A 17,105-nucleotide genomic window follows, 5' to 3' on the forward strand; every position below is an offset into this window, starting at 1 on the left:
TTATAACATTTTTGACATGCGTTTTTCTGGATTATTTTATTGTTATTCTGTCTCTCACTGTTCAAATAAACCTACCATTAAAATTATAGACTGATCATGTCTTTGTCAGTGGGCAAACGTACAAAATCAGCAGGGGATCAAATACTTTTTTCCCTCACTGTAAGTCTATCTCATTAGTATCTTATTCATCATTTTCGGCAATGTTAGAATGATTTCATTGTTTTGCTTAATTTGTGTATTATAATTAGCTCATGTGCTTTTCTTCACGAGGAGGGGATACTATATAATGTTGTTGGGTCTGTAACCATGTTTGCCAGTCTCTTCCATTTCAAATATTTTTTTTCAACAAAAAGTTCAGTAAGAGACCCATGTAATTCCAGTTGATATTGCAAGCGTTGTTTTGTTTGCGTCGTCTATAAAAGTGGATCCTCGTGATTGTATTTTCCTTCCTTTTTAGACCACATAGGCCTAATAAAATAATAAAACATTGTGTAGTGTCTTTGCTGGCATGCATCTAAAAAAATTGGTTGAGTTTTCCCACCAAAATTGAGATGCTATAATAGCCACTGGAAACTGCACCTGGTGTATTCTACTATTCTTACTCTCAATAGTAAATTGAGACCTCGGGGGCCCTAAGCGACCACTTATGTCGCTTATGCCTGGGGCCGACCCTGAACACACCCTGCATAAAGGTTCATCCAAAACCAATGTTTGCCCCTGATCTGCAACACTGTGACAAAAATAGGAGTAGATAGCCTAACCTATTTCACTAATCCACAAATGTGAGAATGACATCACAGATACAGTATACATGCATATGCAACGTGATTACCTAGATTTGGCAGAGCCACTGACCTAGGTGTTTGACCTTGGCCTTGACAATGGGCATCACGTTGTATAGGGTAAACACAGCTTTATGAGTGGTCTCGAGAAACTTCTCCTCCATTTGATTCTTCTTGATGGCCATGACTGGCCGGATGCGGCTGGTGTGGGACGAGGCCAAGTGCTGGAAGCCCTCTGTCTGGGTGGTATGGAAGTTGACCTTCCTGGGTCTTTATGCATTTGGAAGTTGGTGCACAGTTTGGTCCAGGCAGGGGTGCTGAGTGGGATCCATGGGTGGTGGGGATAGGACTTGACAGCTTTCGTCAGATACTCCTTGATCCAACCCAGATCTTTGTGCTCGACCTGGGCAGGGGTGGGGCGAGGGATGGTTCCTCTCTTGGGAAGGGTGGCGAAGGAGTTGAAGTCCGTCTGGAAGGTAGTCTTAAAGATCTCTTTAGGGCCATAGCCACTGTTGCCACTGTTGCCATCCCGAAAGGGGATGTTTGAGGACTGAAGGAAGTCCTTTCCCATCAATGTGCTTACAGCCATAGCACTTCTTGGACTGTTCTCACATATTCATGTGTTGTTGTTTTCCTTACATCACTGTGCCTTCCTGTTATGGTTATCTATTTTTTTAAATCATTCTTTCATTCTATTCTATTAAAGTTTTTTTGTGTGCATAATACAAATCTCTGTCCTATGTAGCCAATCATATTCACCACATACACCAATCATATACACCAAGCATTATGACAGCCCTGAGTGATAAAGTTGATATTTTCTGTTAATTAGGAATGGAATGAAGATCTGAATGAACAGAAATGACAATGAACAGGAATGAGAATGCTCATTGTCTGCTACTATGTGTTTATTTGTCTGTAGCAAAGAGAAGCTTATAGGAGGCAATGAAAGTGACTTACCCATTCCACAGTGAAGAGCATCACCTGAATAGTGGTAGCTACACGCTTCCCTGGCTCAAGTGTCTTTTATACATAATAGCATTTCTGTGGATAACATGACAATATACATTTGCCTTGCCTCATGTTCACGTACAGATTCATACATACTATACATTCATCCCATAGGCTTTCAATGGCATTATTTCTAGCAGTAAAGATACAGATAGCAAAACAGCCACTGACGATAGATTGTTCTTATATAGTCAAATAAATGATTAAATAATGCACAGGTATGGTCATATAAATTACCGCATCAGAACAGTTTACTCAGTCACACCAGAAGGTGGCAGAAAGATGCAATTATCTAACACCTGTTCCAAGCGAGGGATTGTTTGTGTTCGTTTGAGGATACAATTTAGTGATACCAGTGGTATATTACAACTTTATATGATCCTAAAGCTAACTTTCCCCACATTTTGCTGTTAGTTGGTCAGGATTAATTAAACAGATTTGTGCAAATAAAAAAAAGCTGGTGCAAAGCAGAGGAGGATGTGATGTAATTTAAGTTCCGCCTTATACAGGCTCTTTTCGTTGAGGCTCAGCTAGCGGCCGGGTGGGTGCACGTTTTTGTCCACAACCATTTTTGTGAAATTGACTAGAAGATGCATTTATAATGTTATAGAAATACACCAGTGTCCCTCCGCTAACGTATACGTGTCTAAGTAGCCATTTGGTTATCAAATGTGAGACGTGTAAAGTGTAACTATGAGTATTGAAATACGAGCTCCTGCATGTGGCAGAGGCCTTACTGGAGGCACTGGCTGGACCGCAGTTGATGATGGCTGGTTAGTTAAGTTGACACCGCTAACTAGTAAGTTAGCGAGGTGGTTGGCTGCTCATTCTGATTGCCAATGGGATAGCTAACGTGTTCACTATTATCCTCCAAAGACATTGTAATACACGTTGAAGACTATGTGCTGGACTCCATAGCATTGTTTGTGCATTTCATTTCTTGGTGCCAGGGATTAGCAGACTCGGCTAGTTAACAAGCTTCTAAAAGAGAAATCGACTACGCTAACTATTGCCACCAACTCACACCAAATGTTCTCCCAACAGCCTGCCAAGATGCAGATCTTCGTGAAGACGTTGACGGGGAAAACCATAACCCTTGAGGTTGAGCCCAGCGATACTATTGAAAATGTCAAGGCCAAGATCCAGGATAAGGAAGGTATGGTATTTTAAGTTTCATTGTATACATTTGTCATACCGTATGGCTGTTTTATTTACTTAGGGGAGATGGATTTTACACTTTGATACTATATGCTGTAGTGATTTCATTATAGTGGATCATATCAATATGCTTTCTATTCTCAGGTATTCCTCCTGACCAGCAGCGTCTAATCTTCGCTGGCAAACAGCTTGAAGATGGTCGCACCTTGTCAGACTACAATATCCAGAAAGGTGAGAGAATGAGTTAATATGAGAGCATGTAACGCTGCTCATAGTTATGAGTTAGCCCTGTGTGAAAAGGTACCTGCGTGCGCCGGAACTTTAGCAGCTAGTATTTTTATTACCTGCTTCGGGCTGGATGTGTCAATGTGTAGTTCATACATGCATAATCTATGAGCAGAATTACTGTTTTACCTCAATTAGCCACAAAATAACTAGTTTGAAAGTTACTTTTCTGGAAGCTGTGTGGGGCCAGCCCCCATAAAAAAAATAAAAAAACTCGAGTTTCAGCCAATGAGCTTCAGCCCCTTGCCATTTGAGTGACAGCTAGCAAGAGGCACGCACAGCAGAGCGAGAGAGCGAGCAATGATGTGGTGCACATATCAGCACGTGATGTAGTACATTTTCGGGGACCACTTTTGGCTTGTGAGCCTACTTTCATAACTACTGGCAAAAAAGTGTACAAAAGTACTATGTTTGTTCCCCTCCAGAGTCCACCCTGCATCTTGTGCTACGTCTGCGTGGAGGCATCATCGAGCCATCTCTGAGACAGCTGGCCCAGAAGTACAACTGCGACAAAATGATCTGCCGCAAGTAAGTAGAGCCGAGTACAGTTACCTTAATGGTGTTAATCAACTGTTTTTACAAAATAGTTTTAAGGTTGGAGCTTGTCTTTACACACCCTTTATTTTTAGTTTACCATTAAAAAACCTAAATCCACATTTGAGATTGAGGTGATGGAAATGCAACATTCAGCAACTGCAGTAATGTTGCTGTGTACAAAGGAAAACGTGTTAAGTCCCTTTGATGTGAGTGTCCCCTTGAATGGTTGACTGGACAATGGACCAGTTAATTCCATTGTTTCACGTCAACCATATCCCATACATATTCAATTTTCATAGGTCTGAAAAGACTGGGTAGGTAATCAGTATAATGTATTGGTTTCAATTAACCAATTGGAGCGATAGCTGGCAGTGGCTTAGACCGCTGGACCACACAATATGGACATTTCTGAGCCTTTTTTGTGCTACAGGTGCTACGCTCGCCTCCATCCTCGTGCCGTCAACTGCCGCAAGAAGAAGTGTGGACACACCAACAACCTGCGCCCCAAGAAGAAGCTGAAGTAAACTGTTGGCTTGGTGCTTTCTGTGGGACATGCAGAACTGTTATGTTAAATAAACATAAAAAAATGACATTGCCTGGCCTTGATGTAATAATAATATGCCGTTTAGCAGACGCTTTTATCCAAAGCGATTTAGTCATGTGTGCATACATTTTTACGTATGTAAAGTTAATCCACAATTGAAGGGTCTTAGAGGAAGGACTAAAGGATCAAATATTTTCTTGGGACACTGTTGAATTTGTTTTTGAAAGTCGGACCTTCATCAGGGCATGGACAGCTCAAAAAACATTAAGACAAATCAAGGTTACTCGCATACATACTTGCATGTAACAAATTAATTGAACCAGCCCCAAAAGAAGCTGACAAAAGCACAATGGCTGTCTGAATACCTATACATGCGTTAGAAATAGCAGGCATTTTGGGTATGCGAAAAGGTTTAATTGTATGACCAAAAAAATGTTATGCTTTAAATGCCAGGGTGACATACCCATTTTGGCTTTTAAGCTATACTGAACAAAAATAATGCAACAATTTTAAAGATTTACTGCGTTAGTTGTGTGTTCGACAACAGCTGAGGGGATGCACTGTATCAAAATGAACGAAAGGTGGGAATCAACGAAATTGCACATTAGTTGACGCAGTCTCAGTAGGTTGAGCCTAGTATGCTGATATTTGTTTACTGCATTAGTTTTTACTAAACAGTACGTACTATGTTCTAAATAGTATGTAGTATGCAGTTTAGTAGGCAAGCCAGATTTGACACGGCCAACATGTTTGTGCTTGATGCACTTGTACTCAACAGCCTTGTAAATTACTTGTCGGTAGTTCATAAGATATTCTTAAACCAGGTGAATAGGAAAGTGCAGTAGACAAAATTGTATGACATTGAAAAGCATAGCTTGAGTGTTCAACTGGATGGAACATCTCTCCCAAATTAAAAAGATGAATTACTGGCAAGTGAAATATTGAGACCCCAAAGCTAAGGGAAATTCATAAAAACAATCTTAATGACTGATGTGCCTCAGTGTCAGTTGACATTAAAGAGAGATCTGTAGTTAATTGGCTACTATTCATCAAATACATAGCATTGAAAAATAAAATGACATTTTTGCGAAGTTTAATGTTGAATTGTATACAAATACTTGCACTACATTTATTTCCACAATATCGGGTTCCTCATACAATGGAACTTCCATTTTCATTATTATAAACATAGGTTCCTCCTATGCAGAAAGTTAAGTAAAATCAGGCAAGTGTGATTAGTAAGGCCCTGTTTTAATACTGGAAAACATTAAATCCTTGATTACCTTCTTCCCTTGTTAAATGATAGGCAAATGCAACAAATATAAACCACCTGTCCATAATGTGAGATCAGTGAGTACAAGGATGATCATTTTTACAGTATTTGAAAGTGCTTGAACACGGACTTGGAGTAGAAAGCAGGTCGCTGAGGTATTTGAAGTATTAGTGGTGGTCAATAAGTAACTTGTGTCAAGTGTATTAAGAGGATGAGAACACTACAGACCCTACGCTCAATTTTAATTACAGAATAATTCCACAGGCATTCCAAGACAAAGTTGTATTCATTTTTTCCATTATCTAAAATGTATTGTCCAGTTAGTACAGATTTTGTGCTTCATCCAGTTATGTGGGTAAGAAAAGTGCATCTTTGGTACTGCATTTTGTATCGTTACTCCAGTTGAATGATCACATTTTATGTCAATGGTCTTCTCCAGAATGTTGGAGATGGGCTAGTAAAAGACCATGATGATATGACCATGTTCCCAAAAAATTAAGAATATAGGCATCATGAAGTACACAGAGCAGGTGGCACTTACTATCTTCACATGAATTATTGGATGAGTCAGTCAGTCACACTTTTAGGTAGGAACAGCAGTGACCACGTTTACATACATACCAATACCCCGTTATTAATCAGGATACTCAAGTATTCTGTTTTTGAGTTGACGCATATAAACATCATGTCCCGTTTACAATAACCCGAAAAAGCTTGTATCCCGGTTATGAGAAACCCTGATAAGATGCCTGAGATATGTTGATCTTCGACGGGATACTGTGGCATGTAAACATCTTATCCCGTTTAGGCCTACTGTTGTTTTTTGCGGTATGTGCAGGCTCAGTTTCGCATATCATGGGTGTTGTGTGATGTTTCATCTGATTGTCAAACAAATCACTTAAAAAAGTAGGCTGTGCAGTTCGATCCACCATCATTTGTTTTCCTGTACACCGTAGCCTACTGGACCGTATAGCCTACTTTCACCCCTAATTTAGATACGTTTCTGCTTTTAATTTCAGACATTTGGTAGGCCATTTGTTTGTCAACTATAGTTACATACATGCAGCTTCTCTTCTGTCATAACTTGCTGCCCTAGAAGACTAAATAAAGCAGTGCTCACTAGAATGTCTTACATCAATAAAATGAATGCATTAGTAATCTAGTTAACACCGATAAAGTTGTCTGTCTGGTTTGCGACCTGGGAGAAAACGCAATAACTCCAAAACAGTGGAAAGATTGTTCCTGTGCAAAATGTCATCAGTTTGACCGGTTTTAAGGAAATGAAACGCTGAGAAAACCATGAAAACGTTTCTGATAACACTTCAGTTCGTCTTGGGTGCATATTTTATGTCACATGTGTCAAACTCATTCCACGGAGGGCCGAGTGTCTGCGGGTTTTTGCTCCTGCCTTGTACTTGATTGATGAATTAAGGTCAGTAATTAGTAAATAACTCCCCTCACCTGGTTGTCTAGGTCTTAATTTACAGGAAAAACCAAAAACCAGCAGACACTAGGCCCTCCATGGAATGAGTTTGACACCCCTGTTTTATGTGGTTGAACTACTGTCTGCTTGCATAACAGTGTCAAAGAGAACATGTTACACGCACATTCACATTTTCTCAAGAGATGCTGAAAGAAAATCATATTTCTCCACCCCTGTTTACCAAGACAAAATTAACATTTGTTGTATCATTTTACTGCAAGAAATGCATAATTCTGCAGGAGTTCATATTATATTAGGCTACATGTGAAAGGTTATAGGCCTACAGTCAGTCCAGATTTCAGTTCCTATTCCATTTAGCCCATATGAACTTAAATTAGGAATATTCTGTTTATTCATAGAACAGGGATACTCGTGAGCAGGAGATCAAAGGTGCATGTAAACAGCTTATCCCGAATAAGACCTTAAGCAGGATATGAGCTACTTTCCGGAGTACTGTGCGCATGTAAACGTGGTCATTGTTCAACAGAATTCAGTTTGTCTACATGAACAAGAAAGTGCTTTGGTGATGTTACATTACCTACAGAGTACTTGTCAAAAACTGTATTGCTAATTCAACACTAATTTAACCTTATTTGTACCTATATCACTAATACCAAGAAAAAATGCCTCAATGCCTAAGACAGAAGAGAATCTCGATGGTGTGCATCAGTGAAAGTTCAGATACCAAGTTAGCTTTGCATTGAATCAAGTACAGTAAATATTTACTAATAACACTACTTGTGCTTTTAAATCTATTTGTAAAAGGTTGCACATTGGGTAATGCGCATAACTCACATTACTGTACTTCGCAAGGTTCTTTGCTGAGCTCATGAAGTTGTCATTGAGTACCCTTTCTGTAGGATTATCAAATCATTATTATGTAAACTGTTAATATGATACAATACATAAAACAATAGAAGTAAACCTATTATTAATTGCTAATACTGACAAACGTAAACAATTTGGCACCTACATTTTTAAGTGCAAGCCTAGATTCAATTAAACTACTTTTAAAGTTAAAGATAACCTCTATAACAGCAGGTTGACTGACTCACAACATTTACATAAATGCTGTAAACGTCGACAGAACATTTCTCTCCCAGTAACGTGAAAATAGAAAAAAAAGAAGACTGCTCCCGCCCACCACCTTGAAAATAACAATGTACCGCTGCAACAGGTGGATCCACGGTTCTACTCTTAACCACTGTAATAATGTGCTTGAGCAAACATTGTTCCAAAAGAGCTAGCATCCTTTCCTTCCTTGTCCATCACCCTCTACAATCCTGTCATTACGTTGCGCTATTTGTCGATGAGCTTGGCCAAGCTCTGTCGCAGGTCATTCAGGTCGTAGATCTTGACGTCCAGGACGTCGATGACCCGCTGAACCTCGCTCTCCACTCTATCCCGCTCCTCCAGAGAGGAAGCCAGAGTCTGCTCGGCGCTCTCCACCCGTTGCTCAAGTTCTGCGTTCCGTGTCTCCAGATCCTAGAAGGTCCACAAGTGACACAGGACTTCAGATCAATTCACGTTAAAAAGGGTAAATGGGAAGATCTCAATTGCATACTCCTCGTATCCTCCTCAAAACTCATTGGATGAGAAAGCCAGAGGTCCCTCCCCTCTGACCATCTCCTCTAATGGATTTTGAGGAGGAGGCGAGTACAGAGGATGCAACTGAGATTCTCCCACTGTCATATCTTTAGTTTTTCCCCCTGTATTTTTTCAGACCCTTTGAAAACTCTGAGACCCCCAAGCGGTGCCCGCCCCCCGGCTGAGAATCACTGGTGTTCAGTATTGTTTCGAAAAGCCAAAAATGCATGTTCTGCCCCAATTCCTAAAACTCACCTGAAGTCGCTGAACTGCCTCTTCCCTCTCTTTCTCTAAATCATGGATATCTGAATTCTTGCTCTGTAGATTGTGGATTTCCTAAAAAAGACAAAATATATTGAAAGCAGGTGCTTCCACATGTGTGGTTCCTGAGCAATTCCTAAGCAATTAACATCCCATCATGTATAAAAATGCTGGGTAGGCCCAGTTGTCCGTTATTTTGGCTACCACAGGATGACAATGCCCCCATCCACAGGGCATGAATGGTCACTGAATGGTTTGATGAGCATGAAAACAAATGGAAACCATATGCCATGGCCGTCTCTGTCACCAGATCTCAACCCAATTGAACACTTATGAGAGAATCTGGAGCGGCGCCTGAGACAGAGTTTTCCACCACCATCAACAAAACACCAAATGATGGAATTTCTTGTGGAAGAATGGTGTCACCTTCCTCCAATAGTTCCAGACACTTGTTGTATCTATGCCAAGGTGCATTGAAGGTGTTCTGGCTTGTGGCACAACACCCTATTAAGACACTTTATGTTGATGTTTCCTTTATTTCGGCAGTTACCTGTAAATATACAGTACATATAGCAATTTCCTTTGAACAAGAGGTGGAATTCAGAGTATGCTAAACACATCTACCAAGGAAATTTCCCCTTCCAGATGGGAAGTGCTCGAAAAATCTGTTTCTTGAGATTCTCAAGTGAAAACCTCAGCTTGTACCTCACTAGTTTCTTTCAACGGCGCTATCTAGACAGCCTAGAAGACTGGCATGTTGAGGCAAGCAGTACCTGGCTGCCTGGAAAGTGTGTCTGAGCCCCGGGTCTTACCTCATCTTTAGCTTTGAGCAAGGCTTCCAACTCCTCTAACGTCTGGGTCAGCTCATCCCTCGTCTCAGACTCACTGGGACCAGGCCGCCCGCTCTGAGCCTCCAGCTCTGCCACCTGCAAACACACAACACCAGAGAGAGAGAGAGAGACGGAGAGAATAACCCTCTAAATAAGGACTTTTTAAATCCTAGTATACATGCTATTACAGGCTTTGGTTTTTCCATTTATATTTTGAGGTTGGACGTTAGCATGTGGGGTGCACAGATTGGCGTCACCTCGTTAGTCAGTATGTGTTACACCTGTGTTGGTTTGTCATCTCGTTTGTGGGAAGGTGTTTCACCTGGGCTGGCCCAGGTAATATTAAAGAGTGGCTGGCCCAGTGCTCTAGTTGTCTTGAGAGATGTGGAGGGTTAACACCTTTAGTTGGCTCTCCCCATTTGATTTCTAAAAGAACAATCCTTTTCTGATCTTACCGGTTTTTATTTTGCTCCACTTCTTGGTTTGCTTCCTGTCTAAGTTTGGTTTGAGTTTAAATTTTGGTTGCCCGTTCTTGGGCAAATTTAGTGGAAGCTCATGGTGGGTGTCTTTTAGGTCCCAGTTGTTGTTGCTAGTCAACTTTCAGTGAACACCCCCATGAGTGTCTTTCAGAACCCCTCCTAAAACCCCCACCTGTTTCGTTTTGGTTGTTGTCAGTGACTGTCAGTTCCCCTTTCTATTTGAGCGACAATTTTTTAATGCCTGGCAACATAACAAAATGGGGGCTCATCCGGGATCTTATTTCCCATGAGTATGGTCGTCGCTCTAATCACCTACTCTGAAGCTCTGCCCAGATATTTGAACGTTCAAAATACACTTTTGTGGTTGTTTCTGTCACTGACATCGACCCTGAGGGGTTATAAGACTGTTGGAATCATTTTGAAAGTTGCATAAACACACAGGCTTATAAAATAAAAAACATGTACTTTAAGTTGGAAGCATTTGTGGAAAACCCTACATGGGAGATGCTAGATAAATGTAAAAAGGTGAATCTGCTCGTCATTGCAAAGCATAATGACATCGAAGTTGCACATGCCAATTCAAAAGTGGTAGTCAAAGGGTTAGTCTACAGTATATTGCTTTGGTGGAGGAGGAAATTCTTCCGGAGAGGGAGGATGATGAAAAGGGTCCTACGGGTGGTAGAGTACACCCCATAGAGATAGATATGGTAGAGTACACCCCATTGACATGCAACTGCGAGAGATAGAACTAAAGGCAAAATGGGAACAACAGAAATTAGAGCTAGAGCACAGGGAAAGACAAGATGTGCGTGTAGCCAAACAACAAGAACTTGAACATGCAGCCAGACAACAAGAACATGAGCATGCCATTCGACCAAGAGAGCTAGATCTGGAAACACTGAATCCAGTCAGGCCATCCTGCACCCTCAACAGAGTTTGGTCTTGGTCGGAACAGCCGGCTTGAACACATCACTGATAATCTGAAATGGTCTACCCACACATACAGTGTGGTGAAGAAGACGCAACAGCGCAGAAAAATTAGAGAAAGAAAAAGCAGTTTCTTCTTGTGAGAGCACTCCAGCCCATTAAGTCTCTGGTTGGGACTGGGGTATCTCCTAAACAAGATTTTGGATCAGATGTGTATGAACCCTTTGTTTCAGACGGGTTCATGTCTCTGCAGAGTGGCGATACTGTTAAGCAGCCAGTGAAAATACTGCGAGACACTGGGGCAGCACAGTCCTTCATTTTGGAGGGTGTTTTGCCTTTGTCTGACACTTTAGCAACTGGTTACAGTGTGTTAGTACAAGGTGTGGAGACGGGTTGCATGGAGGTTCCTCTGTATAATGTGGAACTCGAGTCTGATCTTATTTCTGGTTCCGTTGTTGTTGGAGTGAGGCTTAGCTAGGGCTGTGGCGGTCACCAAATTTCGTCAGCTGGTGATTGTCAAGCAAATAACGGTCGGTCTCATGGTAATTGACCGTTCATTAACATAAACACACTTAGCATCTCCTGGCTTCCACACATAGCCTACAAGCCACTGACGCAGACCTTTGGAACTTCTACATTTAAAAAAGTATAATAAATCCATGTAATATAGCCTACACCTTCACAATAAATCCATTATTTATTTTAGACAGGTCTAAAGAAGCATGATATGAAGAAAATGTAGTCTATTTCAGAAGAAAAGAATAGCGTACTCAGTTGTCCTTATGTTAGGTCGTGGTGTGGCTATGCCAAATGGCTGTAGGCTACACTAGTTCATTTAGCAGACCAGATTTGCTTAGAATTCCGTGGCATTATTTTATAGTATGAAGAAACCAATTGAACAAAGCTGAATAAAATATACATATTTTCTCCAAACGATTTGAGGGAGTGAGCACATGCGGCTATTCTGTGTTGAGCGGTTAACAAAGAAATAGGTACTCCTATATGCTTAGAGTTATTAATGTAACTAGTTGTTCTACAAACGTTGGGCTACATGTTTTGATTTTTAATACATTGTAAGGCTGCATGATGAGACGAATGCTTGAAAGGTTTTTTGCGCAGGCTTTACACACTTCAATAGTCTCTCATTCACAATTTGACAAGCACTTGATAATGCCTTGAATTTCAGGGTGGCATCCCCTTTGTGGCCATAATGCACCCACACAAAAAAATAATGGCCCGGTGTGCTGCCCAATCCGGAGCGCCTCTCACTCACATGGCCCTCCATCACGTGATCGGGTCTTTTTCACAGGCTAGAAGTGAAGACCGACACATCGGGGACGCAACTGTGCGCGTCCTTATCCAATTCCGAGGTGCATATAAGAAGATATTGGAAGAACTGTCCACATTTACTTTTTGTCAGCCAACAAAGATGAGTAGGCCTAACGAACAGCAAAAGCACTAGCCTATGTCAATCTACTATCCCCCATAGTACAAAAGTCGACTTATTCTATTCTGTGCGAGAAATAAATATTCCAAACACAGTCTGGGACAGTCGTGGGGTGCAATAGATCCCAAATTAATATAACCACTAGCATCCCCCCAAAAAATGTTACGCAATGTGGCTGACGCATCAGAACATTTAGCTTAAAAATGTTGATAAACAATTAGGCTATTTCTTCACATTATATGTGCAGCAATGCGCACATGGCAGTAGGCTATAAGCGCAAATGTTCCATTAGTGGTAAACACCATTATCAACAGTGATCGCAAATGTGATTATGCATTTAATGCTTTTATTATAAAAGGTGCATTTTTATGGTGAAAATGATCTTCCCCAAACTTGAAACTCACGCGCTGCTTATGTATGCCAGTTAGGCTCTAAACCCCTTGTAAAGCGGATTAATGTGCTTCATTTTAAGAAGTTATTTGGCCAATTTAGTTGTGATACAAACCTTATCAAAACATATAGGCCTATGGGCTAGGCTACATAATAATTATATAATAATAATAATAATAATAATAATAATAATAATAATTAGTCATTTAGCAGACGCTCTTATCCAGAGCGACTTACAGGAGCAATTAGGGTTAAGTGCCTTGCTCAAGGGCACCGACAGATTTTTCACCTAATCGGCTCGGGGATTAGAACCAGCGACCTTTCGGTTACTGGCACAACGCTCTTACCCACTAAGCTACCTGCCGCCCCTGTATGGGGTGTGATTCGAAAAAGTCGCAAAAAAAAGGCAGTTTCTTATGCTGGGCATTATTCACAAGTGATTATATATCATTCACAAGTGATAGGCTAATACTGTCACCCATCAGACTATTCTTGATTTAATCTTGTCTTTACATATACAAAATAATACGTGTGTAAAATTTGTTTTGATTTAGAATGGACCATTATCATGCACCTGTCTCGAAACAGGGGCAGCGGGAAAAAATACATGTCATCTATGCACTTAAATAGTGCATAGCTTTTCCTGTGGTTCATTTTCATGCCAGCCAGGTAGGCTATACTCCTGTTGTAAAGATAATCAATGTGCTTAATATTAGGAAAGTTGAGGAATAAATATAGTAGGCCTAGTCTATAGAAAGCTGATGGGATCCTCCTCTTTTCACTCTGTTTTCTCACACAATTGCATAGCCTATAGAAATGTTGCGCAACATGAGCTCATGGGCTCTCATGAAGTGTTTGATTAGATTTGACGACATTTGCATTTATGTCCGAGTGATTAGAGGGACAATAGAGTGATGAGTACCAGGCAGTTAGCAAGTTTGGTAGGCTACTAATGACCATCAACAGCATCAGAGATTGGAGAAGCCTAATTACCGTGACTAAATGGTCACGTGGAATTTGACTGCCTTCATGACTCGTGACCGCCGGTGTGGCGGTAATACGGTCACCGCAACAGCCCTAGGCTTAGCCTACCGGTGAAGGAGGTCTCGTTCATTTTGGGAAATGTAGAGTCAGACAAAGGCAAAACACCCTCCAAAAAGAAGGGCTGCCCCGCAGTATCTTCACGTTTATGGGTGATCCTTTGAAAACCCCCAAGGTGAGCAAGTTTGTAGGACCGCTGAAGGAAGAGAGGGTTCCTAAAGTTGACACTTCGATGTCTAGGAAGCTGCTGATTGCTGAACAGAGTAAAGATGTTTCCCTCTCCCCTCTTTTTGCTGAGATACGTCCAGAGGAGGAGTTTGATGAAGTTCGTGTGGGTTACTTTGACAGAGATGGTGTTCTAATGAGGAAATGGTGTTCTAATGAGGAAATGGCGTTCACGCGCCACTTCTGGGCAGGACGATTGGCCTAGTGTATCTCAAATTGTCGTTCCAGTTACACTTCGTGAGCCAACCTCAGTATCTCTTGTCGATGGTAGTATGGCAGGCCATCTTGGGGTCAACAAGACATACAGTGGGGAAAAAAAGTATTTAGTCAGCCACCAATTGTGCAAAAAAGATGAGAGAGGCCTGTAATTTTCATCATAGGTACACGGTGAGCAAAAATCCCAGAACCACACGGGGGGACCTAGTGAATGACCTGCAGAGAGCTGGGACCAAAGTAACAAAGCCTACCATCAGTAACACACTACGCCGCCAGGGACTCAAATCCTGCAGTGCCAGACGTGTCCCCCTGCTTAAGCCAGTACATGTCCAGGCCCGTCTGAAGTTTGCTAGAGTGCAATTGGATGATCCAGAAGAGGATTGGGAGAATGTCATAAGGTCAGATGAAACCAAAATAGAACTTTTTGGTAAAAACTCAACTCGTCGTGTTTGGAGGACAAAGAATGTTGAGTTGCATCCAAAGAACACCATACCTACTGTGAAGCATGGGGGTGGAAACATCATGCTTTGGGGCTGTTTTTCTGCAAAGGGACCAGGACGACTGATCCGTGTAAAGGAAATAATGAATGGGGCCATGTATCGTGAGATTTTGAGTGAAAACCTCCTTCCATCAGCAAGGGCATTGAAGATGAAACGTGGCTGGGTCTTTCAGCATGACAATGATCCCAAACACACCTGTCACGATCGTTTAAAGATGAGAAGGACCAAGGCGCAGCGTGATATGCATTCATATTTATTTCACGAATAAACGCACAACCAAAACAACAAACGAAACGTGACGTCCAAGGTAGACAAATAACATACCTCACACGGAACAAGATCCCACAACTAACAGGTGTCAATAGGCTGCCTAAGTATGGTCCCCAATCAGAGACAACGAGCGACAGCTGCCTCTGATTGGGAACCACACAGGCCAACATAGATCTACACATCATAGATTCTATAACAATGACAAACCCAACACAGAAAATACATACCTTGACTCAACAAATACAAGTCCCTTGAGTCAGGGCGTGACAGTACCCCCCCCAAAGGTGCGGACTCCGACCGCGCCACATAAACCTAACAGGGTAGGGGCCGGGTGGGCATTCCGCCTCGGAGGCGGATCCGGCTCCGGGTGTGACCACGACTTACTCTCCACCTCCCCGTTGCGCCTCTGGTCTGGTCTAGACCTTGGCGCGCTGCTTCCTCTCTCCTTCCTCCCACGAAGTACCACGCCCTGTCTGGACCCTGGTGTGGGAGACCCCGAACCTGGAGAGGGGCTGACGTCTGGGTCTGGGGTGGAGCCGCTGACCGGAACTGGATCAGGCACCGGTGGAGGGGACTGCTCAGGCTCCGGAGTGGAGCCGCTGACCGGAGCTGGACTGGACCCCGGTAGAGCGGATTGCTCTGGCTCCGGAGTGGAGCAGCTGACCGGTGCCGGACCAGGCACCGGTGGAACAGGCACGGGCCGTGCCGGACTGGACACACGCACCCCTGGCTTGGTGCGGGGAGCAGGAACGGGCCGGACTGGGCTTACGACGCGCACCACTGGCTTGGTGCGGGGAGCAGGAACGGGCCGTGACCGGACTGGCGACGCACACCATTGGCTTGGTGCGAGGGACAGGAACAGGTCGGACCGGGCTGGCGACGTGCACCACTTGATTGGTGCGAGGAGCGGGACTGGGTTCCTTCATTAACCCCCGCTCCTTCTGCTGCCTAACCAGCTCCTCTCGCCGTGCCTCTACACTTTCCTTCTGTTCCCTCTGAACCAATGACCCCCTTAATCTGGCGGCCTCCTCTGCAAAACAGCTGAACCGCTCTATTGCGGCTTCCTGCTGCCTCGTCGTCCACGGCGTGAGCCCCCCCCTAAAAATATTTTGGGCTTGTCTCTCCCCCGTGATCATGGCCTCCATCCCTCTTGCCAGACTCTCGCTCATCTCCTCCCAAGTCCATCCTCTCTCCTCGTCACGCTGCTTGATCCAGGATTGGTGGGATCTTCTGTCACGATCGTTTAAAGATGAGAAGGACCAAGGCGCAGCGTGATATGCATTCATATTTATTTCACGAATAAACGCACAACCAAAACAACAAACGAAACGTGACGTCCAAGGTAGACAAATAACATACAGTGGGGAAAAAAGTATTTAGTCAGCCACCAATTGTGCAAGTTCTCCCACTTAAAAAGATGAGAGAGGCCTGTAATTTTCATCATAGGTACACGTCAACTATGACAGACAAATTGAGGAAAGAAAATCCAGAAAATCCCATTGTAGGATTTTTAATGAATTTATTTGCAAATTATGGTGGAAAATAAGTATTTGGTCACCTACAAACAAGCAAGATTTCTGGCTCTCACAGACCTGTAACTTCTTCTTTCAGAGGCTCCTCTGTCCTCCACTCGTTACCTGTATTAATGGCACCTGTTTGAACTTGTTATCAGTATAAAATACACCTGTCCACAACCTCAAACAGTCACACTCCAAACTTCACAATGGCCAAGACCAAAGAGCTGTCAAAGGACACCAAAAACAAAATTGTAGACCTGCACCAGGCTGGGAAGACTGAATCTGCAATAGGTAAGCAGCTTGGTTTGAAGAAATCAACTGTGGGAGCAATTATTAGGAAAT

At 42.6% G+C, this 17,105-nt stretch overlaps 2 protein-coding genes across 2 annotated transcripts in view; one reads left to right on the top strand and one right to left on the bottom strand.

Moving 5' to 3' along the window:
• The first annotated feature begins 2,228 nt into the window (after positions 1 to 2,228).
• Positions 2,229 to 4,363, top strand: LOC121533665 (ubiquitin-60S ribosomal protein L40). Its single transcript, XM_041839794.2, has 5 exons — positions 2,229 to 2,334; positions 2,838 to 2,949; positions 3,096 to 3,182; positions 3,662 to 3,764; positions 4,204 to 4,363. The coding sequence occupies exons 2-5, from the start codon at positions 2,847 to 2,849 to the stop codon at positions 4,295 to 4,297; spliced, it is 387 nt and encodes a 128-aa protein (XP_041695728.2). The 5' UTR covers positions 2,229 to 2,334; positions 2,838 to 2,846; the 3' UTR covers positions 4,298 to 4,363.
• A 2,923-nt stretch (positions 4,364 to 7,286) lies between these two features.
• The window catches only part of homer3b (homer scaffold protein 3b), a 58,888-nt gene continuing 49,069 nt past the window's right edge, over positions 7,287 to 17,105 (bottom strand). Inside the window, exons 8-10 of the mRNA XM_045205348.1 lie at positions 9,734 to 9,847; positions 8,916 to 8,996; positions 7,287 to 8,558 (exon numbers count right to left, since the gene is read on the bottom strand). Of these exons, the coding sequence (XP_045061283.1) occupies positions 8,373 to 8,558; positions 8,916 to 8,996; positions 9,734 to 9,847 (381 nt within the window). The 3' untranslated portion in view covers positions 7,287 to 8,372. The remainder of the gene's footprint in view (positions 8,559 to 8,915; positions 8,997 to 9,733; positions 9,848 to 17,105) is intronic.

This window comes from Coregonus clupeaformis, chromosome 20, assembly GCF_020615455.1.
Source record: "Coregonus clupeaformis isolate EN_2021a chromosome 20, ASM2061545v1, whole genome shotgun sequence".
NCBI lineage: Eukaryota > Metazoa > Chordata > Actinopteri > Salmoniformes > Salmonidae > Coregonus > Coregonus clupeaformis.